The sequence below is a fragment of the Ostrinia nubilalis genome, chromosome 1 (genome assembly GCF_963855985.1).
Source record: "Ostrinia nubilalis chromosome 1, ilOstNubi1.1, whole genome shotgun sequence".
NCBI classification, from domain to species: domain Eukaryota; kingdom Metazoa; phylum Arthropoda; class Insecta; order Lepidoptera; family Crambidae; genus Ostrinia; species Ostrinia nubilalis.
The window spans coordinates 13,936,734-13,962,202 of NC_087088.1; the positions used below are offsets into that span (position 1 = coordinate 13,936,734).

At 37.9% G+C, this 25,469-nt stretch overlaps 3 protein-coding genes across 3 annotated transcripts; 1 reads left to right on the forward strand and 2 right to left on the reverse strand.

Annotated features, from left to right (window-relative positions):
* Positions 1–374: 374 nt before the first annotated feature.
* LOC135088115 (zinc finger protein 143-like) lies at positions 375–24,613 on the reverse strand. The gene is made up of 13 exons (XM_063983033.1): positions 24,435–24,613; positions 23,287–23,671; positions 23,090–23,157; positions 22,713–22,776; positions 22,239–22,411; positions 18,777–19,012; positions 15,089–15,326; positions 13,446–13,623; positions 12,317–12,462; positions 11,686–11,919; positions 3,585–3,676; positions 1,204–1,318; positions 375–512 (listed from the first exon to the last, which is right to left on the reverse strand). Exons 2-13 carry the CDS (start codon positions 23,642–23,644, stop codon positions 375–377), a joined length of 2,040 nt encoding a protein of 679 aa, XP_063839103.1. The 5' UTR covers positions 23,645–23,671; positions 24,435–24,613.
* On the forward strand, positions 4,044–5,163 carry LOC135076118 (uncharacterized). The gene is made up of 3 exons (XM_063970585.1): positions 4,044–4,162; positions 4,375–4,517; positions 4,838–5,163. The coding sequence occupies exons 1-3, from the start codon at positions 4,117–4,119 to the stop codon at positions 5,054–5,056; spliced, it is 408 nt and encodes a 135-aa protein (XP_063826655.1). The 5' UTR covers positions 4,044–4,116; the 3' UTR covers positions 5,057–5,163.
* On the reverse strand, positions 7,533–9,285 carry LOC135076127 (putative nuclease HARBI1). The gene is made up of 5 exons (XM_063970598.1): positions 8,767–9,285; positions 8,415–8,696; positions 7,873–8,260; positions 7,659–7,792; positions 7,533–7,569 (listed from the first exon to the last, which is right to left on the reverse strand). Exons 1-4 carry the CDS (start codon positions 9,019–9,021, stop codon positions 7,662–7,664), a joined length of 1,056 nt encoding a protein of 351 aa, XP_063826668.1. The 5' UTR covers positions 9,022–9,285; the 3' UTR covers positions 7,533–7,569; positions 7,659–7,661.
* Positions 24,614–25,469: the final 856 nt, after the last annotated feature.

The following is a 25,469-nucleotide window of genomic DNA, read 5'->3' on the forward strand; positions in this document are numbered from 1 at the left end:
GGGACATGGCTGACGTTAAATTATAAAACAATTTCCCCTTTAAAGATGTAATTAAGTATTAAAAAAACACAAAGCCAGTTTTAGACATGCCCGGTATTGTTAGCTAAGCGACGTTATTCACAAAACTACAAGTATTTGAGACACCAGGATTGGCACAAGGCCAAGTTTTCGAGGTCTCCAACAAATGTTGCATACCGTATGGACACTATGTACGTTAAAAATATCTTAGGTCAGCCTGCAACATATTTATAGCACTGGATTTGAGATATAACTAAAGTCCGGTCGCCAAGCAGATAGAATATCGCACAGTGACCATGACCAAGCTACCTATCCTTATCGCTCACCGATATTATATTGCTGTCGCGCTCGCACACTCAGTCTGCGACGGGCGGCCGTAGTGACTTGAAACACAGCAGCACCTTATGTAGTTGTAGTAAGGCTGACAATCGAACGCACCTGCATGAGATCGATGGTGGGGTGCGCGTCGAGCAGGCCCAGGCCGGCTCCGGTCGCTGAGCACATAGAATTTCGTACAATGACCCCAAGCTACCTATCCTTATCACTCACGCGTTATTATATTACGACGGGCGGCCGCAGTCTGCTCGGCGACCGGACTTGAAACACAGCAGCATCTTATGTAGGTGGTAGCACAGAATAATAATAAGTACTACGTACAGAAGTTTTACTTCGCGAAGGTATTTAAACAAATGTATGCTCAATGTCATTAACAATAATATGGTGTAATTTAGCCTGTCTCAAGAGTCAAGCACCATTTTGTTGACAAACGTCAGTGATCGGCACTGCGCCGAAGCTATAGGGCTGACTTCGGTAAAATGATGTGACGTGAGGTGCCAAACTGCGGAAAATGGCGGAGGAAATACATGATTTAGCATGAATTATCATGAATAATATTAACTACTTATTTACCTCCCAGTGTCTTGAGGCAACTTAAAAAAGTACATTCTGTGTTTTTATTATTATTTAGGCAGTTAAATACTGCACAGTATTTAGTACACCATTTTCTTTATTTTCTTCCATCATACACAAGAATACGCGTGCGTCAGTCAACGTTCGCTCGTATGTGAGGCCTTGTCGTATAGTGTCCTGTAGGTGGGCCATCGTGCGTGTTTTGTTTTCAATGTAAACTCGCGGAGATGAACAGGCCTGGTGGCTGGTGGTAGTAAGGCTGTCAATCGAACGCACCTGCATGAGATCGATGGTGGGGTGCGCGTCGAGCAGGCCCAGGCCGGCGCCCAGCGGCGAGCCCGCGCCCGCGCCCGCGCCCGAGCCCTCCGCGCCCACGCACGCGCCCATGTGCCTGGGACACGACAAAAAATATTCAAGCATGCGCATTTGTAACCCTAGTCGCTCACGCAACCCATGTGGTTGGGACGCAAGTCACAACAAACCCAATATTTCAAGCGTCATTTTAAAACCACCTCGTCCGTGATGAGTAGTTACTATACAGGATGGAATTTTGTAATGCCACCTGGAGGGAAAGTACTCTTAATACTGTAGATAGAAAATTTAGCTCAAAGAAAATATTCCTTTATTTTTCAAAAGAAATAGAACTGCATTCAAAGATTTCAAAAAAATTGCTTGCCACACCCTGGAATCGAACTAACTAAAATCTGTTAAAAATTACACCCCGTATTTTTATTGCATCGATCGACAGGGTTAAGTATAAGGATGAAATCTCTCTAACAAACTTGATAAATCAAATGAAAGGAAAACCATGAAATCTTAAATTATTTGAATTATTTACAGAAAATTGTATGGTATGGTGGTTAATTTTTGAAAAATTTACGAAAATCTTTGAATGCAGTTTTCTTTCGTTCCAAAAAGAGGAATGTTTTCTTTGAGTAAAATTTTCTAAGTACGGTATTAAGAGTACTTTCCCTCCAGATGGCATTACAAAATTCCACCCTGTATATTTTTTTAAACTTAGCGGTGCACTGTAGCAGACGAGGCGAAGCAAATCGGCAAGACTTGGAGCGAGATCAAACGCGAAGCTCAAGACCGAACGCGATGGAGGACTGTTGTGGACGCGCCCTCTCACAGTGTGTTATGGGACTGTATAAACGGACATTCTCATTGATTTGATGAAACGTATAGAGCTCAGTTATACAAACATGATAGTAAAACTCCCGTTTGAAAATTCCACGTAGTTTTCGCAGTATAAAAATTCAAAGTTACCTATTTTTTTACTTCAAAATTATGCAAAAATATTCTCACTCGTTAACTAATAACATTTAATTCAGAAATGTTATAATACTTCATAGAGCTCTTAAAACTACACGTATTAAGCGTATTAAGTGCTTCGTAAACGCATTCAGTTAATTAGGAAAAATGATTTTAGTGATTTTTGTTTTTATTTTTTTTCTCAATTATACCTTAATATATGCAAACATTTTTAATTGCAGGATATAGTCTGATATTTAATCTAATTGTATTAATAAAATCAGCTTTAAACTCCGTGATATATTTGAGAAAAAACATAAAACGTCTTAATAACATTTTTACGAGTCTAGGGTCGACAATTTTGGAAGGAATAATTCATGTCTAAAAAGTTTCAAATCCCGCCTGTTATGTGCATAGTGATGAAGGTTCTAAAAAGTCACATTCACATTGTTTTTAACCGACTTCAAAAAAAGGAGGAGGTTCTCAAGTCGAGTCTTTTTTCTTTTTTAACACTCTTATATTAACTTAAGTTGTATGTAAGTAACTAACTAAAAAAAGTATGTAAACAAATCTAGGAAGTCGAATTTATCCTACCTTTAATAATTTTCTCATCGATTTGAAACCTATGTAAATCGAATGTCAATACAATAATTTGGTACAATCGAGCTGATGATATTTAAACATCCAAAAGAAATATTGCTATTAAAAAGTGATGAGAAATTTACAATTCTATATGGCGCATATTTTCAATTTGGTTTTCCTCAAATATATCACGGAATTTAAAGCTGATTTTTTTCATACAATTAGATTAGATATCAGACTATATCTTGCAATTAAAAATGTTTGCATATATTAAGGTATAATTGAGAAAAAAAATAAAAACAAAAATCACAAAAATCATTTTTCCTAATTAACTTAATGCGTTTACGAAGCACTTAATACGCTTATTACGTGTAGTTTTAAGAGCTCTATGAAGTATTATAACAATTCTGAATCAAATGTTATTAGTTAACGAGTAAGAATATTTTTGCATAATTTTGAAGTAAAAAAATAGGTAACTTTGAATTTTTATACCGCGAAAACTACTTGGAATTTTCAAACGAGAGTTTTACTATCATGTTTGTATAACTGAGCTCTATACGGTTCATCAAATAAATGAGAATGTCCGATTATACAGTCTCATAACATACTGTGCCTCTGTCCCATCTAGGGGACATAGAACCTGAAGTCAAGTATGTCACTTTTTTCCAAAACACAACCGCCCAAGTATCTTTTGATCCACAGCTTTTGTTTTTCAGAGAGATTTAAAAAATAAAGAAAAATTCGAGAAAGAAATATTTCTAATAAAATCTGTAAAATATTGTAAAAATGTACTCTAGATTTTTTAATTTAAATATACTCACTGGCTATCGTCATTTATCATAACATTTCCATGGAGAAACAGATCGCTCCGCACAGTGTAAGTGTTGCTCTCGGAACCTTCCAACTGCTCGACCTGTCAACAAGACATTTCTATATTAATAATTTCGTGAAGGGGTACGGTAGACTGGATCGAAACCTTATATGAATAACAAAGCATAAAAAAATATCGATTTTGAGTCGACAACATATATCCGCAAAATTCGGATAATGGAGAATTTCCTTAAATTCCGATGGCACTGACAAACAATCCGCTGTCGCCATCTTTAGTAGTTCACCATCCACTCACTATGCGATCAGCGCCAAAACCTTATACTACCTATTTGCTGGGTTGTCATCGATCCATAAATAAATGGAGATCAGTGCGTTTCGCGATTTTTATGAAATACTCTTTGTTATGTCATAACCATAAAAGTTGAAGTTCAAATGTCAATGTTATTTAGTTTCGCACAGTGATAAATTCCAGTGACATGCAATTTTTGTAATGGCAAAATATTTGTAAGAAACTGCAAACAAATGCAAATGTGCAGTCGATGTGTGGAATGCGACAACATTATACTCGGTAAGCGGCTTAATATTTTTTTTTTATTTAACCCGACAAATAATAATAAATGACCATATGCATAGCCTGTGTTGTTGTTATCAACATATACAGAAACAGACACGATTTTTGCACCGTTTTTTTCTGATAACGGAATAGACTCCTTCATGCGCAAGTTCCACTTGAGCTCGGCTGGTTCTTATTATAAATAATTGTGTAATGTATTTTTGCAGATAATTTCAATTATTGCGAGTGTTGTGGCTTAGAAACAATTAGGCAGTTAAGAATAAACAAGGCTCGGGCACTATCAAACCTTTTTCCTAAAAAGCAAAAAGCTGCTTCTGCTGCATCACAAGATTTATTTGATGACTTTCAGGTAAGTTAATAGTGTAGGTCACTGAGTAAAGTAAAATAAATATAGAGGTGGGAGGATATACCTACACCTACATACATTTACAATACTTATTATTATTTGAATATTTGTCTAAAAATAAAATATATTTCTCTTATTAAACTCAGCTCAGATGGTAAGAGCGCGACAACGGAGAAGTCGAGGATGTAGGTTCAATTCCTGCATGTGGTGTATTTTTTCATCACATCTAATTAAATTTGTTTAATAAGAGTAACACAATATAGCATTAAAAATTTAAATTAAATCTTTAAATTAGCTATTCATAAATATATTTCTCTTTTAAGGTTGATAACGAAGAGTTGACGCTAATCGAGGATTCATTGATGATTGATGATGCTTCTTCGGACAACAAGAAAAAACAGCTACTGTCAGTCAGCAGTGATGATGCTTCTTCGGACAACAAGGAAAAACAGCTGCTGTCAGTCAGCAGTGATTTTATTTCTTTAGAAGAAGAAGAGAAAGAAAACATATCAAATGGCGGGCAGACCCCCGAAAAAACGTAAATATTCAAGCAGGTTTAGTACAGAATATCAGCCCCCCAGGACTAACTATTTATATTTAGCACTTTCAAATAACACCATTCAAGTATCAGTACATTCAGTTGGTTCTATGATTTCGCACTTCATTTTTAGGTGAAAAAATTAAAAATCATTTGAAGACTGTATCAAAAAACTTAAAACAAAGAGATTTATAGAGAGTAAACCTTAAAAATATGCGACGTAGTTTGTTTGCGGTTCTTCGACGCTTGCGCTTTGGAACCGCGTTAAACTTAGTTTCTAACGGTCTTATTCATAATAAAATGCTAATATAGGTTTAAAACCTACATTAGCTAAAACGTTTGATAGGCTTAAAACACTCTTATAAACCTCTGATAAAAAACGTTATTCATAATCGTTTATAAACCTTTGATAGCTAAAACAGAGTTTAATATTTTCTTTCCACAGACTATACAAAAAGAATGAACGAAAACAGCTTTTTTGGTGATTTAACTTGATGGACCATGTAAAATCATAGACAAATCGCAGAAAAAAAAAACAAAAAATTGGCAGCTGTGACGTTTTACTTACTGACATTGACATTTGGCACTAAAATTTAATAAAGTTTTCGGTTTTTTCGATCAACTCCCAAGTTTTATCAAACTTTTATAAAACTTGGGATTGTATGTTCTGGATTCTGTACCTCTTACCCTGTACTCTGCAATAAGCTCTTACGACGACCCGGCTAGTTACATCGGATACTAATTATGTCCATGACGAAGGAGAACAGACCGCCTAAAAGGCAACGATCAGAAAACTGGTTGGAGGAAGATAAGGTAGTACTTATTTTTAGCCTGATAAAGTGCCTACTAATTTTTGTAGCATGGTTTTATTTATGTTTGACGCCTAGTGTTTGCTTTTCAGTATTTGCTGAAAGAGTTGGTGAAAGAAAGAGTAAATGCAATCGAAAATAAAAATACAGACACTAACACGAATAAACGGAAGGTTGCGGCTTGGGCTGATTTACAAACAACGTTGGTACATCTTTTGATTTCTGCCTTCAATATAAAATTTTGCCTTTACCTGTAATTCAAAATCCTGTCATTTCTTTTTCAGGTTTAATTCAATGTGCGCTGGTATGAACCGCTCCATTACCCAGTTAAAATCGCAATGGAGCCTCATAAAAATCAGTGCGAAGAAAGACAAGACCATTGCTAGGCAGGCTCAAATTAAAACTGGCGGTGGTCCACCATTATCAGTGCCTGACGATAGGGCTGATGATATAGCATCTTGGTTGCCCAATGAATTTGTAGTCGATGTTAACAGATTTGACTCGGACTCAAATAAAAGTGAATTAATTAACATTCAAGAGGAGGAATCAACTCAAAATACGCAAGATCAGGAATTGATAAATAATGAAGAAATCCAATATGAATTGGTGGTACTTGATGAAGAAATAGAAGATACACATGCTTGTACTACTAGAGGCATATTGGAAGATAAAGAAAATAAAAAAGTAGAGGCAAAAGAAAATAAAGCAAAACCTAATTTTAAAGCACCAGCAATCAAAAAAAAAAAGGAAACTGTTAAACAAAGAAGGCTTAATTGATTCAAGCAAAGTTAGGATTTCCGAAATTGCAGAAACAGAATCAAAATGCCGGATTGAACTGCATGAAGTTCAAATGGAAAACGAACGGAAGAAAGGGAGAAACTTGGATCTTGAGCATCAATTATTACAGGAAAAACTTAAATATTACACTCACATTAATAAAGAATAATAAGTCTTTTGATGTTAAAGTTTTTCAAGTACTAACAGATTCTAAATAATAAGTTAGTTCCTCCCTTACTTCTGTTTGTTTTTAATTTGTATTTTATGCAGTTCCAATCCGCATTTTGATTGTGTTTCTGCAATATATTTAGACGGCTATGAATATGTTTACTAGTCATAACTTAATAAGAGTTTGAGATTACTATTAACTAGCTGTTGCCCACGACTCCGCCTGCGTAGACTACTATTTCTGTAACCTACAGGATCTGTGCATTTTTCCAGGATAAAAAGAAGCCTATATGTTATTCGAGACTATATAATCTATCTGTTTTAGCAATTTATTTGTTTATAAGAATTGAACTGTGATTTTTAGTAAGTAAGTTTAATAATTGTACTTAAATTAGTGATATAAAGTAAATACACATATGCCTAGTCACAAACATTCGCCTTTATAATAATAGTGTAAATTATGGTTATTTTGTTTTAAATGTAGAAGGTTGATAACCTCCGAATAGAAACGTTTATACTTAAGCAATTTCTTTGTTTTAAAGAATTGAACTGTGATTTTTAATAAGTAAGTTTGTTGAAACTAATTGTACTTAAATTAGTGATATAAAGTAATTTGTTTTGAATTTTTGCAGAATAATTGCTTTTTTAAAGAGAACTACAGGTTTTGTTTTTGTGATAGTAACAAATTGGACTGAAAATTGAAATACAGGTATTTTTCAATCAAATATTCTTTTTATTTTCATTAAGATGCCAGGAACAGTATCTGAAAAATTAAAATACAACATTTTCATGAACTCAAATGACATTACATAAAAGTAAATCGTTGGAATTTATCAAAATGTATTTTAGTACCATTCAAAAATGTTGATTTATAAAATTTTGTAGTATCAACTGCGACCTACGCCTCAACAATGAAGGTCGGTTGTCGTGAACACTGTTCTCCGTCGAAAGTTGCGGAGTTACAGGGACCTGCTCCATATGTTGTTCTGAAAAATATTATGAATTTGTCAACATTTTGTCATAAAGATTTGTATTCCTTATGTACAGTCAAATTGATAACATTTACCTAACAATGTGTCATTCATATCAATGGCTATATTATGTAATACAGCCAATGCTATGATCACAGCTTTTCCATTTTGGAGGCTTACTGGTAAGCCATGGAGTAGGCATTGGAACCGCTGCTTCCACACCCCAAAACACCTTTCAACAGTGTTCCTAGTTGAGATGTGAGCATTATTGTATGCTTCTTCTTCTGGACGACTAGGCCTTAAAATAGGTGTAAATAGATATGGCAGAAGAGGGTAGCCCGAATCGCCAATAAGGCGTCCTCTAAACTGCCTATCCTCAAATCGTTGTTTTATATTGCTCTCCATAAAAATTCGACTGTCATGTGTACTGCCTCGCCATCTAGCCACTATATCCATTATTTTGAGGTCAGCATCACAGACAACCTAAAATAAAAAAAACAGTATCCTGTAGGTAATCCATCCAATAATATAGTGTTGAATGTTGCTAAAATTTAGATCATACAAAGTAAAAATTATAGACATTATTAAAACAAATCTTTCTCTGTTGTAAACTGTATAAAATCAAAATATATTTTACCTGAACATTCAGGGAATAATAGCCTTTTCTATTAATATAGTACTGGGCCATGTCACCTCCGGTTTTTTTAATTTTAATGTGGGTGCAATCTATGGCTCCTATCACCCCAGGAAAATTTTTAATTGCTCTAAATTTGGCACTAATTCTTTCCTGCTCTCCTATAGTGATAGGCATTTTGATGAAGGAATTTGCCTTATTCGCGATTGCATGCGCGACTCTGGCGCATATCCGGCTCACTGTCGGCTGACTTAGGCCATGGAGGTCACCAGCATCATCTTGTACCTGAAAATGTATGAAAATAATTATAGCAGCCACGACAAAGGGATAAAATAAAACACTTTTTTGTGCTTACCTCACGACGTCCCCAACATCTTATGGCCACTAAAACTTGCAGTTCAGGACACGTGCCACCACCTCTAGCGCTCTGAACCAGATCATCTTCCACCAAATCTATGATGGTGCGCACTGTGTCCTTATTGAACCTATATTTTATTTTAAAATTTAGGTCCCGCAAATCGAATGGGTTGCTTCGTTGGCGGTAGAGCTTTCTACGTCGCGCTGGGTCGGCATTATTGGCTAAATGCACAATTGCATTTATAGCATTCATTTTCACAAGCAAGGATCACAGCAAGGATATTTTGAATAAATAAACCAACGAAGTGACATTCATATGAAATGACATTTATAAAAGTTAGGTTAAAATAGGTTTATTAGAGCTTTAAACAAGGCCCGAGCTCTCGATAACTTATCACACAGATAAAAGAGGATTTTAGCGCTAAATGACGATTATGAATAACAATTTTTATCAAACGTTTTATAAACCTCTAATAAGCATTTGATAAAATGTGAAAAATGATTATGAATAAGACCGTAAGTAAATATTGACGTCAACAAATGGTAAAAATATTTTTTGACATAATACTTTTCTGTATATAAGGTGTTATTTTTTGTACTGATCATACTTTACCAACGCATCTAATAAAATCATACAAATACAACCCAAGTGTTTTTAAAAAAAAATTCAGGCTAGTTTTTGTTTTTACTTTTCCTAACAAAAAAAAGATATTATTTTTACAACCATCCTGTCTTCACTCACTGCCTCTCTCTCTTTCTTTACTCATTTCATTCATACGAGTACGAACAATGGCCGCGCGCATTCATTCAACGTTCACACACATAAAGGTTAGATTACACTAAACCTACGTTACCAAAAATTATCACTCGTGAGTATGTACGATGTTACGTCATGTTAATAGGTACTACGCGCTGGGAGAAACAAAATCTAGCTACATAAGTAGGTAAATAAGTGTATTTTCATTAGTGTAATAGCGGGGGACTTTTCCAACGAACCGAGGCGAATCATCCGCGTTAAACTAGAAATTTAAAAAAGGATAGAAATTGGAATTCAATATCTACGGTTTCGTAATGCCTACGCAATTTATTTAGAGACGTAATAAAAAATTGATAGGTACATACCTATTACTACTTCGCTTCGCTTCAGTGGAAATGCACCCTAATATTGAATATGAAATAGGTGTTGTAAATAAAACTCACTGATCAATTTTCCTGGTTTTAATTCCTAAATTATGATTTGCCATCACACTTTAGATTCATTGATTTTACTTATTCACACATTTACCTATTTTGAATGTTGTTATTTAAAGTTCCTAGGTTATTATTACACTAATCACAATACATTTTGAACGTCAAGCCTTTGTTGAATGTTCACGTAAACACTGTCTTGCACTGTCTAATCTAGCCACGATCGAATTGAGGTAATGCTTTCGGGCTGCACACTTGCTTGCTGTTCACTAGACACCACGTCGGATGTTGTATTCACAATTCGCGCACTAACTTTTTTACGGAAAAAGTCCCTTTCGCGTAAACAAGCACTCATCTGTCCAAATCACACTGTAGGTATGTACCTAGGTAGACTTCCGCAATAACCATCGATAGAACTAGGTCGCGGTCGTGGCCCTCTGGCAACAACTCCTTGATAAGGCATTCCGTATTTTTACGCAAAAGCCGCCGTCTGCGGCGCTCGCATCTGGGTACCGCCAGCACTGTGCCGGTGACTGAAATTGAAATCCAGAACTTCGTCCTCGAAGCGCACGGAATCTCGTCAAGTCAGGATACGGCTGCGCTCCCTGAAGCGCTGCGCGGCTCCAAACAAGCAAGGTATGAAGGTTTTCGACTCGTCAATGTTTCTCGTCGGCCAGTTAGTGTGCCCGAAACATAATTTCACCTGCGTTTTGTTATTGATCAAGCGCGGCATTGTAATAAATCACACATACACTGCAATACGTTTGGGCGCATTGGACGGACTGGGACGATTATTTATGTTGTTGCGCTCCCGCATGCCGATCGGCGGCTCGGCGCGGGCTGTGGGCGCGGAGCGACTGGCAGCGAGCGATATCAATATGGCCGACTCACGCGGCGCGGCACGTGGCAGTGGTCGTTGCCCTCGGCCGGCTACTACGATAGTGCGTACAAACGAATACTCACCGCGCTCAAAGGATGATTTATTTTTTATTTTTTTCGAAACATTCTTTGTCGTTTTACTCGAAAACTAGCCTGAATTTTTTTTTAAAAACACTTGGGTTGTATTTGTATGATTTTATTAGATGCGTTGGTAAAGTATGATCAGTACAAAAAATAACACCTTATATATACTAATAATACCTAACCTATATTAACGATTGAATTTGATTGTTTTGTTAATTTGTCTTAGTTTATTTTGAATGTTGATTTAAAATAAAAATAATTTGTGTAAAAACTTTTGCAGTTTTTATTTATCATAATATTTATTAAACACAACTAACGAAGCTATATGAATCTATATTTAATATTCTTTGAGAACCGATGACTACAGAAACATCTATCTACATTTTGCACCTAGAATTGTGTATTATGAGTCAAATTTCACCCGAGCGAAGCCGGGTTTTCATCTAGTAATATGAATAAATCAGTAGCCTCATTCACGTAACAAAACTTCAACGACAACAAATCGCTGAATGCGATTCTATCGAGTAATCGTTCTACAAAAATGACCCTTGTGAATACGGATTTAGAACTGTTTTTCAATGGGACGACTTCTGAACGTCAGCAAGATCTTAACTGTCAAAATACGTGAATTAGGCCACAGAACTCACTAATGCAGAGCATAGCTGAATAAGTTAATGAAGGACAATGACGATTTCAGCTTTGCAAGGATTAAAAAATAATGTTTTTGTTTGAATTTTTAGTCAAAAGCAACGGTCTAAAAACTCACATGTGAATCATCTTTGAGCAGATTATCATCGTCATTGATGTCGCAGTGCCCCGCGCGGCCCTCAAGCGGCCACGTGCAGTGCGTGCGCGCCGAGTGCCACTCGCCCTCCGCCTCCGTCTCCGCTTCCGTCTCCGCTCCCACCTCCGCTAACTTCTCCGCTCCCGTCTCCGCCAGAGCCAAGCCACCCTCCGCCGATACGTCGTCCGACAAACCACACTCGGGCGATACGTTCACCTACAATTTTTACTATTTTTTAAAGGTCCGATCCAAACCTTCAGAATAAAAAAGAACATGTTTCACTTTTAGGGCTGGATAAATTAGTGTAGTGACAGAATAAAGGTCACACCAGACTTATCAACTCGGAAAGGGATCAACACCGTATCGCCTTTCGCGCGCTGTCAACCATAAGGCGAGGCGTTTACGTTACGGTGCGAATAAGTGTGCGTTGCTGTATGGAGTTTGATACAAAGAATACTGGCCGCCTCGAGTTGATACGGCTACGATCCCTTTCCGGGTTGATAAGTGTGCTACAACAATAGACTATGTTTGAACATTTATCGCTAAAAAATATATTTGTTACACATTATTAATAATATAAAAATTAGATTTATAAAGATGAATGATATCATACCAAAAACATATTATCATCAGTCTTCTCGAGCGTGAAGAATGATTCGGTTTCGCTGGTGGTTGTGGCTGACGGGCTGTCTTTATTCTTGTGCACTTTCTTCATATGCAGATACAGCGTGCTCATGTTGTTGAAGGTTTGTTCACAACCTGCAATGAGAACAGAGTACATGAACCCAACATACTTTTTACTACAATTAACCCAGCGCAAACATGGCTCCTTAAGGCGACCCTTTTTCATCTCATGACGTTGACTCACTATCGCGGATGAGTACAGACACTTTATTTATGACATAACATCAACGAAAAGAGGTTGTGACACAGTGCTCACGTCTAGTGGAGCGAACTCCACCCACACTGAACCCGGAGCTACAGAGCTAGAGCTAAGGAGCGTAGTTCAATCCATTCATTTTTTTAAACACTAAAATCCTTTGTGAGCCTGGAGCCAGAACGCCGTTCACTCCACCCATTGCAAGCCTGGAGCTAGAGATCAAGAGCTAGGGAGCGTAGTTTAACCCGCCCACTCTGAGCCAGTATCTAGAGAGCTAGAGCTAGGGAGTGTAGTTCAATTCGCCCATTCTGAACTTGGAACTAGAGCTAGAGCTAGGGAGCGCAGTTCAATCCGCCCACTGTGAGCCTGGAACTAGAGCTAGGGAGGGAGTGCAGGTCACTCCACCCATTGCAAGCCTGGAGCCAGAGAGCGTAGTTCAATCCGCCCACTGTGAGCTAAGAGCTTGGAGCTAAGAGCTAGAGCTAGGGAGTGTAGTTTTCTCCGCTCATTGCAAGCTTGGAGCAAGAGAACTAGAGCTAGTGAGCTAGAGCTTGAGAACTAGAGCTAGTGAGCTAGAGCTAGAGAACTAGAGCTAGTGAGCTAGAGAACTAGAGCTAGTGAGCTAGAGAACTAGAGCTAGGAGCTAGAGCTAGAGAACTAGAGCTAGGAGCTAGAGCTAGAGAACTAGAGCTAGTGAGCTAGAGCTAGAGAACTAGAGCTAGTGAGCTAGAGCTAGAGAACTACAGCTAGTGAGTTAGAGCTAGAGAACAAGAGCTAGGAGATAGAGCTAGTGAGCTAGAGCTAGTGAGCTAGAGCTAGACAACTAGAGCTAGTGAGCTAGAGTAGTGACTAGTGCACTGACCGGGGTGGTGGCAGGGGTGCGCGCGGCGCAGCGCGTGGTAGCGCGCCACGTGGTCGCGCAAGTGCTCGCGGCGCAGGAAGGCCTGGTCGCACGCCGTGCACGCGTGCTTGCGCTCGCCCGTGTGTCGCCGCGCGTGCCGCATCAGCTTGCTGGCCGACCGGAATGACCAGCCGCAGTTCTGGTGAACAGAATTTCAATTACATTTTCTTTTCGTGCATAATTCGCATTGTTTACGATGAATGTGCTATAGCTATAGATGATGAGATTGCTTCTCATGAAGCAGCTGTAGTCCTCACGGGCGCGTCATGCCGATGAATAGTCATTTTAACGGTCACCAGTTCCTAGTGGCGAAAACAGTGGTGCCAATCGGTAAGCGCTGTAGCGGTACGACACTGTAGAGTAGGGTCGCCTCAATCACAAACGGTACAAGAACGACAGCCTTCATCAGCAATCGGCGTAGTATAACAGTATGTGCAACTCACAGGGTAACGGGACGATTCCCACCTCTCGTTCCCTGTAAAGTCGGATTCTTTAGAAATTTCCCTATATGTAAACAAATATGGCCAACTGACATTAAAACATTTATAATCTGTGCCCTAGTGAGGCGACAAAACCTCTCGTTAATCGCGGATTGAAATTATTGTAGTACTTACGTACCTATAGAAAGAATTTATAATGCTTTATAAAGCAGTGCATTAAACAATTAGTAGTACATTCAATGAAGAAAAAATACATTGTTGATTAAGACCCTATTTAAATCTATTTAAATGCAATCAGTAATAAAAATGATTGAATAATTGAATTAAAATCGATTAAATTTACCGATTATTGTCTATGACTTACAGGTTACAACACTGATGTGTCAGAGACAACATGGAGATAACACATAATTTTAAACTTCAAGTCAATTTGACAAGTCTCACAAATTTTCAACGTCCACATATTTTGCTAAAATAATTTGTTTAAAGATTGATTCCAAACTTGTATAATCGTGAGAATAAAGTTGGTTTCATGGGCTTGTGAAATAATGTGTATGATATTATGAACACGTAAGTGATTATGGTGTTATTGTGTGCACAAGTGTTTGTTTACATTTGAGGAAATTTCTAAAGAATTTAGGTATACAACTCCTGGGAAAGTTAAACTGTCATTGGACCCGCAACGAAATTAATCAGAAGAACATAGGAGGGGTTCAAAATTAGAATTGACTTCCCTCCATTGCAAAGCGGATGACAGGTGACAAACAAACCTTTAAGAAAAGATTATTCACCACGGAAAATAAATATCAATGAGGGCTATCGTTTTAGCGCTCACCAGTTGGCGCCACTGTAGAGTAAGGTCCTGTCACTTGCTAGTAGCGAAAACAGTGGTGCCAACTGGTGAGCGCGAAAGTGGTAGGCGGACTATCACATTTGCACTCATCAAGATGGCGCCATTGTAGAGTAAGGTCTTGTCACTTGCTAGTAGCGAAGACAGTGGCGCCAACTGGTGAGCGCGAAAGTGGTAGGACTATCGCATTTGCACTCATCAAGATGGCGCCACTGTAGAGTAAGGTCCTGTCAATCGCCAGGGGTGCCAACTGTTGAGTATAAAAATAGCCCTCATTAAGGAGGCCTATCTTATGTGCTAAGCTATGAACTCACAGGGTAGTCGCAGGGATAGGGCCGGTCGCCGGTGTGCGCGCGCGCGTGCTCGCGCAGGCGGCAGGGCTGGCGGAACACGCGGCCGCAGCCGGCCCACGCGCACACGAGCGGCGCCCGCGCGCGCCCCGCCCCCCGCCCCACCGGCCCCGCCCCCGCCGTCGCCGCCTGGCGGCAGTGCGCGCGCACGTGGGCACGCAGCCCCGACGACCAGAAGAAACACCGCCCGCACTCCTCGCACCTGCGGCGGCAATGATGGGCCTTCGATTACACTTGAAGACCACACGGGAAAAACAATTAATGTCACCTTTTTTGTGAAACTGACTTTTTAATGCCATCTGTTAGATTTTTAGGGAAACATTCTATTTCAAAAATCAGAAATATAGACTTTCAAATTACTTTAAAAACTGTTTTTCTCTTAATTGTAGTTAATTGTAGTTTTTTGACATTCTTTGTTTTTCCCGTGTGGTCTTCACTTGTGCTTAAGAGCGTTTACGCGAAGCGCGGCGTTTCAAGGGGCATCATTGGCAATGATTCGCGCACGGCGTTTTTTAATAGTTTTCAAATGTATATAGCAAAACAATAACAATGAATTATATGTATATCGTTTCAAAGTAAATATTTTAAAGAAGATGTTATTTTATTATATTAAGCTACATATTTTTATGTTGAATTAAAGAAGAATAATGGTGTAAAAATCACTTTGATTTTTGGGTATTTCATGTTCTTTGAATTTGTGATTTCTTATTGTAAAATGCTTAAATCTAAGAATTTTCTCAACTAACTATTTGCCTAAGGATCTATGCTATAGGATATAAATGTTTGTTATATCGTTTTCACAGTATTTTTATAAAAATTTCAGCTTGTAAACTGACGCTAAAGTGAAAATTTGAAAACCTGTGTAGATTTATCTTGATAGAATCCTTAAATACTATACTAATCGAAATATTTTCTCAATATTTAGACGACGAAATTGCCTAATTATTTATGCCTATAACATACTAGCTGACCCGGCGAACTTTGTTCCGCCTTAATGGCAATAAATAAGCAGACTTTTTTTTTTAATTTCGAACGGGATAAAAAGTATCCTATGTCCTTCTCCTAGCTCTAAACTACCTCCCTGACAATTAACAGCTAAATCGGTTCAGCCGTTCTTGAGTTATAAGTGGAGTAACTAACACGACTTTCTTTTATATACAACGTATCCCAAAATTCAAGGATAAGCCGGCGCCGCAGGGTGGACATAGTCATGACTACTTTAGGAAAAATAAGAAAAAAAATCTATCTCAATTATTTTTTAAGTTACACAATAAATTATGAAATTCGTCGAAAATTGACACCCCTTATGATATTTTACATTACCACGACTACAATTTTTCAAATACTTCAGTTTTTTTGTTTGTATCGGCAACTTAAGTAGTGCTGCTGTCCACCCCAATTCTTAAAACCCTCAGAACCCTTGCAGTTTTTACACAAAAGTTAATCAAAATATGATATTTCCTTAAAATTTTGAACGATTTTTACTTACACTCCACTTTGACTCGTCGTTTTGTAAAAAAACAGTATAAACACTACTGCGGCAAGTTTTTTATAAAGCTGACGCAACTATCCAAGATTCCGAAATGGTATAATACTCTAAGAAAACTAGTCGCAAAAAAGATATGCGTACCATTTTTACAAGCACTGCGCTTGTTAGTTAGTATGGGATAAATCTTGCAACGGAATTTAAAACCAGTTCTCCTTAACCAATTGAGCTGAAATTTGGTATACTTGTGTAAGTACGATGACAATGCAATATTATGGTACCATTGAGCTGGATGGAGTATGGAGGTGGCCATAGGAACTCTTAACGAAACGGCGGATTTACATCTAGTTTGGGTTCGTTGGACTTGTCTTTTCGAGCACTTTAGTGCTAGATGATGTTCAGGGTCCTGATGATGAAGTCAAGAGGTGGCAGGAGCTGGCCATAGGAACTCCTAAACGAAACGGCGGAAGCTTATCGAGTTTGGGTTCGTTGGATTTGTCTTTTCGAGCACTTTAGTGCTAGATGATGTCCAGGGTCCTGATGATGAAGTCAATTATAATTTTCAAACGAAGTCAAGCTTGTTTTTAAATAAGTTTTTTTTTATTACAACTTCATTTTAAGCTTTTTAGTTGTTTCTCAATCTCATGGCCTAAGTGCTCGCTCCTGCCACCTCTTGACTTCATCATCAGGACCCTGAACATCATCTAGCACTAAAGTGCTCGAAAAGACAAGTCCAACGAACCCAAACTAGATGTAAATCCGCCGTTTCGTTAAGGCCTCAGCCTCGAACTTAGCGGGCAGCGGGGCGGCGGCGGCGGCGGCGCGGGAGCGGCAGGATCTTATGCGTAAAATCAAATAGACCGGTTCTCGAAAACAGCGGCGCGGCAGCGGGGCGGCAGCGGGCAACGAGCGGGCAGCGGCGAGGGAGCGGGCAACGAGCGGGCAGCGCACTCCTTCTTTTGCCCACAATAAATCGAGCGTTAGGAATAAATTTGAATCGAAATAAAATTGTCGCCGTTGTTCAGACATTTCGTTTGCGAATAAAAACAAATATCTCGACAACACAACCCCGAACACAACACTTCGCCGCTAAAGCGCCGCGCGAGCTGCCCGCTTGTTTCGAGAACGGGTCTGCGTTGCCCGCCCCGCTCCAGCGCCGCCGCCGCTCCCGCCCCGCTGCCCGCTAAGTTCGAGGCTGAGGCCTAAGAGTTCCTATGGCCACCTCCATACTCCATCCAGCTCAATGGTACCATAATATTGCATTGTCATCGTACTTACACAAGTATACCAAATTTCAGCTCAATTGGTTAAGGAGAACTGGTTTTAAATTCAGTTGCAAGATTTATCCCATACTAACTAACAAGCGAAGTGCTTGTAAAAATGGTACGCATATCTTTTTTGCGACTAGGTTTCCTAGAGTATTATACCATTTTGGAATCTTGGATAGTTGCGTCAACTTTATAAAAAACTTGCCGCAGTAGTGTTCATACTTTTTTTTTACAAAACGATGAGTCAAAGTGGAGTGAAAGTAAAAATCGTTCAAAATTTTAAGGAAATAACATATTTTGATTAACTTTTGTGTAAAAACTGCAAGGATTCTGGGGGTTTTAAGAGTTGAGGTGAACAGCAGCACTACTTAAGTTGCCGATATAAACAGAAAAACAGGAATATGTGAAAAATTGTGGTCGTGGTAATGTAAAATATCATAAGGGGTGTGAATTTTCGTCGAATTTCATAATTTATTGTGTAAGTTAAAAAATAATTGACATAGATTTTTTTCCTTATTTTTCCTAAAGTAGTCATGACTATGTCCATCCTGTGGCGTCGGCTTATCCTTGAATTTTGGGACACGTTGTATGTAGATTTGTAATGTAACTGGTATATGATTGTAACGGGTTGAAAAAGTACTGTTTTGCGCTAAACGGCGTAAACGCTCTTAAAAGGAAACAGCCTCGAACAAATATCCACTCATTTGGACTCAAACATCTACAGGGTGTCCCAAAATTGGTGAATCAAACTAGGAGGTGGCTTGACACGCACACGCAGGGTTTACACTTTAAGGACATTTATTTATTTAAAACAAACACAAATACCAGCAAAGGGGTTTACGTACATATTTTGTCTTAGGACTAGGTGCTATCATGATTTCATTATTATTATTTTTACCTGTATACTGCATCATCCAAAGTATGATCTTCATTCAAATGTTTGATCAACTGATCTCTGACAAGAAATATTTTGCCGCACGACTGTTCTGTACCATCAGCCTCTATCCGCTTTACGGGACATTCCACGGTTACTTGCCGCGGCGCTCTTATGGACCCATCCTCACAATGAGTATTTTGATGCTTCTTAAATTTTTGCTCACTCCTGAATTCTTTATTGCAATTAGGTACCTTACACTAAAAATATAAATAATGTAAAGAAACATGTTTGCTTTGGAAAAAGCAAATTATGCCATATTTCCATAGCTGGGCATCGTTAATCAAATAGTTAACTTCGTTAATCGTTAAACCGTTAATAAAAAAATTAACTTCGTTAAACGTTAAAACGTTACATTTCGCATGATTTAACGCAAGTTAACGTTAATCGTTAATCCGTTAACACATGATAACAAAACGAAAAAAATAATTGTATGCAAGGTCCAAATAATTTCGAAAGCTTGTATCGTGCATGGAATTTATTCCTCTTTTATGTTCGCGCTATAAATTATTTCGTTTTAGTACATTTCAGAATAAAAGCTTGTTTTTAAAAAAGTTTTTTAATTATTATAATTTTATTTTACACTTTTTAGTACTATATCAATCTCAGAGCCTTGGTTCAATTACAATACAATTTAGCACCAAAGTGCTCGAAAAGACAAATCCAGCAAACCCAAACTCGATAAGTTTCCACCGTTTCGTTTATGAATTCCTATGGCCACCTCCTGACTCCATTATCAGACTAGTGTTGAAAATGACCAAAGCGGCTGAATTTGACTGACCGTCATTTACGGTCAAATTGGTCAAAAACAAGTCAAACTGTCAAAAACGGTCAATTTTGGTCAATTTGATTTCAGTAATAGTTAACTACTTTTTTAAGTTTTCTTAGATATACAAAATAACTTTCCTTAATTTTAAATTGCATAATAAATTTGGTTACCTAAATAAATAAATTATTATGTGGCAGTACAGTAATATTGAGTCAAATTGACTGAATTTCGCCGCTTTTTGACCGGTTATTTACCATCGTTATGGTATTTGACCATCGTGACCGGTCAGATTCAGTCAATTTACATCTCTAATCAGGACTCTGGACATCATCTAGTACTAAAGTGCTCGAAAAGACAAATACAAAGAACCCAAATTCGATGCGATGCCGCCGTTTCATTTAGGAGTTCCTATGGCCACCTCATGACTCCATCATCAGACCAGCTCAATGGTACCATAACATTTCATTGTCATCGTATTTACATAAGTAGCTATACCAAATTTCAGCTCAATTGGTTCAGGAAAACTGGTCTCAAATTCAGTTGTAAGAGTGGTCACACATACTAATAAGTAGGTAAGTGTCGTTAGTGATCTGGTTACAAAAACTGTTGTTTTGGGTTCTGGAAGTTCTGGAAGCCCGAACGTACTTGTCAGAACGCGTTCTTCTAGCGTTTTTCAGCGTGCCTGCTGTATCTTTTTGGTAAATAGTAGGTACTGGATTAACGATTAACGGACTTAGGATAATTTAACGGAAGTTAACGAGTCCGTTAACATTTTTTAAAGTTAACTTAAAAGTTAATCCGTTAATAGAAATGTTAACTTCGTTAATTAACGATTAACGGATTAACGAGTTAATGCCCAGCTATGCATATTTCTATAATAATACACTTCTGGACACATCTATTGGCCCACCTTAGAGTTTAGGTTTCGATGGCCCCTACCGAAATATGATTGCTAGATTGAACAAAAACTTTTGATGCAGTTTTAAACCTGATACATTTTACCATCTTTTTCGATCGTATTGTTTTAAATTTGAATTCAGAATACCATACGACATGGAGCTACGCCTAACAAGTCGGATATGCGCCTTGTTAAAGGCAATTGATTTTTGAATAAAAAACATGTTTTATCAAATAAAGGTTTAATTTAATAACGCGTGTTGCCTCCATGGGCATCTACCACAGCTCTCATACGATTAGGCATAGAGTTTATCAACCGCTCTATGAAATTTTGAGGGATCATCTCCCATTCCTCTTCTATGGCAGTTTTCAACTCCTGCATCGTCTGGGCAACTGGCTGACGAGCCCTAACACGTCTTTTTAGCTCGTCCCACATGTGCTCAATGGGATTCATGTCTGGGCTTCTGGCTGGCCAGTCCATAACTGTGATGTTCACATCCCGAAGATATTCCCTGACGATGCCGGCCGCATGGGCTCTTGCATTATCATGCATAAAAAGGAAATTTGGGCCCACATAGTCCGCGTATGGTATCACGTGAGGTTCTAAGCACTCACGAATGTACCTTTCAGCATTTAATGTTGGCAGCCGTGATCCTGTAACAACCTCAAGTTGAGTTTTGCCGCTCGCGGATATACCGCCCCAGACAGTCCATGAGCCACCGCCATAAGCAACCCTCTCTTCAAAGCAGCGTTGTGCGAAACGCTCTCCCTTACGTCGGTAGACCTTCTTCCTTCCATCATTGCCATGTAACACAATTTTAGACTCATCAGAAAAGAGTACACGGCTCCAATCTTGCTGTGTCCAATTTCAATGACTGCGTGCGAAATGAAGGCGCGCTGTTCGGTGGGCTCGCGTTAGTTTGGGCCCATTAGCTGGCTTGTGTGGTACCATATCGCGTTCTTTTAACCTTCTCCGAACAGTTCGAGCGCTCACAGATACTCCGTGGAAGTCGCGAAGTTGGTTTTGTATTTCAATGGAGGTAAGGTGACGATTTCTCAAGCTGGTCGTCACGATGAATCGATCCTGCCTTTCAGTTGTGACCCGAGATCGTGGATTTCCTTGGCGACGAACAAAGCCACCAGTCTCTAGGTACCTCCGATAAACATTTCGGACCGCAGATCGACTTAAATTAAGTTGAGCACTCACGTTTCTTTGGCTGTGTCCGGCCTGAATAAGTGCCACAGCTTGGGCGGCGACTTCAGATGAAGTATCCATAGATTTTGATAGAACCTTAATGTTAAGAATAAGTAATGTTTGTTGCAAAACCAAAGATATCAATCACTTTTTCAAGAATTAAATCCAAGTAAACCAATAAAACCAAGTTTTCTTAGTATTCGATTGTTTGATATTAACAAACAGGCTCCAAATTGTCTTTTTCTTTAAAGAAATTAAATTCTGTGTTCGAAATTAAAAAAAAGACTATTGAATGAAATTGTGAATGTGCCAGGTTCAAAACTGCATCAAAACTTTTTGCTCGACCTAATATAAAATTTTAGCTAGGACCAAATGAAACTGAAAATACAAGGTGGGCCAGTAGATGTGTCCAGAAGTGTATATTGTGTTTTGATAAATACAATAATATTAGCAAAACAACCATTAGGCGCGGTATCCACCAAGGCGGAGCGGAGTGGAGAAGTGTCAGGCTGCTCTGCTCCTTGATGGATACTGGACCTTATTGACAAGTTATTCTTTACATTACCTGATATTTAATAGGAGTAAACTGTGAATAGAAATTTTGAAGGTGAGATGCAGCTGGCCGATCAGTCTGATTTAAATCTGGATACTCATTTGACACGGTTGACAAGGGCAGGCTGTTGTTGACTTCATCTTGGGTGTGCTCCATCAACACATTTGACACTGGGGATTCATTATCTAGAAAAAATATAACTCTGAAATACCTATATTATATCTTTTTTTTATTGTGTCAGTTCCACAATAAATATCCTAAATTGCTATTAATTATAAAAGTGCAATGATGTCTCTATATACAAACAAACAGCTGTGAAGTAATTACAATGCCTCAAGCAAGGGACACAAGGATGATTGATAAATCTGTCTTCAAAGCTACCTAAAATAATATATGAAATTAGCTATTTAAGTATTTACTTATAAGTGATGAGGCAGAGGAGGTTTAGTCTAGATTTTTTAAACTAAAAAACTATGGCTATAGTACCTATAACTACCAATGCTTCAATTGATGTTCCTGGATCACAGTCTATATCATACAGCATGACATTCTGAAAAAAAAAACACCTAAAGATACTGGAAAATTTGAATTTAACACTTATTATTATTTGATTACTTGGCCAAGGTGGATATTATACTACTAATATTATAAAGCTGAAGAGTTTGTTTGTTTACTTGAACGCGCTAATCTCAGGAACTACCGGTCCGATTTGAAAAATTCTTTCAGTATTAGAGTATTTAGAAGCCCATTTATCAAGGAAGGCTGTATACCACCACGCTTCGAGTAATAGGTGCAAAAAAAACAGGTTTTCACGCGTACGAAGTCGCGGGTACAGCTAGTTATACTAAAATTTTAATAAATACCTCTGCTGTGGCATCACTAAAAAATGATTCTATGTTAACAAGTGCTTCATTGCAATTTTCTTCATTGCCTAGAAATAAAAAAGCAGTTAAAATCATCATCATCATCATCTAAAATCTTTTACCAATAACACTCACTCTAATGTTCATAACACTATACAAAATATTTAAACACTAATATTTAATGCAAGGCTACTTACTTTTTGATTGCACATTCTCTCCTAAACCTTCTGACTCTAACATTCCATTATTATTGAAAATATATTTATGATCAGTACTTTCTGATGGCATCTGTAATTCATTGTTTAGTTCATCTCTAGTGGCTGGTGTTTGGTGCTCCAAGTGAGAGTGAAGACTTAATGTCGCCATGCCTTCAGATTGAGTTTCGTCTGTTGTTTCTTTTATAAAACATTCACTGACCAAAGATGCAGTATCAGGAGATTCAAAGGCTTCGAGCACATTTGGTTTTGCTGCAAGCTTTGGTTTTTTTCTGAGTATGTTTGGTTTTTGGAACTTCTTTTTACCATTCTTTTCATGTGGTACAAACATTGTTCTCATTTTCAAAGCAAATTGAAATAAAAATATCTGAAAGTGAATAAATACATACCAATAATATAAACAAGCAAAGCAAAATTTACTGAAGTAATCTATCTATCTATATAAATAAAAATGAATTGATGTTCGTTAGTCTGATTAAAACTCGAGAATGGCTGGACTGATTGAGCTGATTTTGGTTTTAAAATTTTTGTCGTAGTCCAGGGTAGGTCTAAACGGTGAGCAAATACGCGCGCGATATTGTTTTTCTGTGACAGACAAAATTCCATGCGGGCGATGCCGCGGGCGGAAAGCTAGTATTCAATAAAAATTAAGTGCAGTACAAAAGTCAATGTGAACCAAATATATAATAATATAAATGTAACTGTATCAGATAAGAGGTCCTTAATATTAAATAATAGTTTAAGAAATAACATGAGACTGAATAGCCTACCAAAAGTTTATCCATCAGTGAGAATTATTCACAACAAGAATTTGTAGTAAAGTTAATATACATTTTAGCAATCTTTTAAAAGTTATATATGGGTAACCACTGCAGCGAGGTACTCTTACGGAGCAAAAATTGCTTGTGGCGTAGAGAAGGCACTGGGAAACAACTATAGGTATATTGCCAAAGCACTGTAATTTAAGGACTTTAATGTTAGTCTGCATATTTCTCACAACGCTCAGATAGAGATCGGGATAAATAAGTGGTACAGTAAGTAGTCTAAATTACAAAAAGCTTTAAAAACAGTAACATGGCACATCAAGCAAACAATGACTCTGGAAAGGGAATCCAAATACCATACCATACCTTCCAATTTACTCAAAAAGACAATTTGGAAACATATTATTTGAAACTTAGTTTTCCAATACGAGAACTACATGGATATGAAATTGATAAACATAAAGCATTTTTGCACTTCACACAAAAATTTATTCACGTCTTGATCTTCAAATAGCCCAAAATACATTTTTTTTTTTGACAGGATGGAATCGCGACGCAGTCCGAGTTGAGTTTTTTGACACAACACAAAGTCAATTACTTTTTTTAAAAGGATATTTTACGACACTGGGTACAAGCCTTTTTATGCCAAGTCAGTCAGTCGCACACAACAACAGGATTTTGATCTACAGATAGTTTATTTCAGTTTATTTAACGTTCACGGAGCGATGTAACTCTCGACATTACAATCTATCACGTTTTGCCACAGGGAAAGTCTTGTACATGACTATTTAAATTCGTCCACGCTATTATTCCATTAATTTACCGGAATTAATTAATTTTTGAATCGAGTCACACGATATCATTCGATGACTTTGCGAATGCAGTACGATGATACGATTACTTTTACGTTGCGGCAATCACTAAAATTCGCTAAAATGACACTAATGACGTTTAAAAAGTGGCACGCTCGGCTTCATACAATTTTTGACACATGCTGCATCTATCCATATCTGTGTCCAAAACCGTATTATTTCTATGGAAAAAAATTGAACAAAAAAAAACACAATGAATGAATGACACACGGTGTCAATGTTACCAATTTAAGAATTTTCTCCCCAAAAGGGGGTAAAGTAGGATGAGATGTTTTAGGGCCTAGTAGGTAGGGGTCATGAAGCTAAAGATTACATATAGCTTCATGGTAGGGGTTCGGCCCGCCGCACAGTGTTGCCACGGCCGGACAAAAACCAAATTTTGGAAACTGAACGTAAACGAAAATTGAATAACTATTATTCAAGCTGAATATGTTTGTCATGAAAATGCAAAATATTGAGGATAGATTGCTAACAGAAATAAAAATATGACTGGTCAAAGTACGGCGTCCGATAACAAGGTTTCCTTGGA

Excerpts from the sequence above, each read along its gene's own strand:
- LOC135076118 (XM_063970585.1), top strand. The coding sequence starts at position 4,117 with ATGCAAATGTGCAGTCGATGTGTGGAATGCGACAACATTATACTCG. Across the intron at positions 4,163-4,374 it reads ATGCGACAACATTATACTCG|ATAATTTCAATTATTGCGAG; the intron begins GTAAGCGGCTTA and ends GTATTTTTGCAG. Across the intron at positions 4,518-4,837 it reads ATTTATTTGATGACTTTCAG|GTTGATAACGAAGAGTTGAC; the intron begins GTAAGTTAATAG and ends TTCTCTTTTAAG.
- LOC135076127 (XM_063970598.1), bottom strand. The coding sequence starts at position 9,021 with ATGAATGCTATAAATGCAATTGTGCATTTAGCCAATAATGCCGACCCA. Across the intron at positions 8,697-8,766 it reads GATGTTGGGGACGTCGTGAG|GTACAAGATGATGCTGGTGA; the intron begins GTAAGCACAAAA and ends ATACATTTTCAG. Across the intron at positions 7,793-7,872 it reads TATGAATGACACATTGTTAG|AACAACATATGGAGCAGGTC; the intron begins GTAAATGTTATC and ends AATATTTTTCAG.
- LOC135088115 (XM_063983033.1), bottom strand. The coding sequence starts at position 23,644 with ATGAGAACAATGTTTGTACCACATGAAAAGAATGGTAAAAAGAAGTTC. Across the intron at positions 12,463-13,445 it reads GCACCCCTGCCACCACCCCG|GTTGTGAACAAACCTTCAAC; the intron begins GTCAGTGCACTA and ends TTCTCATTGCAG. Across the intron at positions 1,319-3,584 it reads ATGATAAATGACGATAGCCA|GCACATGGGCGCGTGCGTGG; the intron begins GTGAGTATATTT and ends GTCGTGTCCCAG.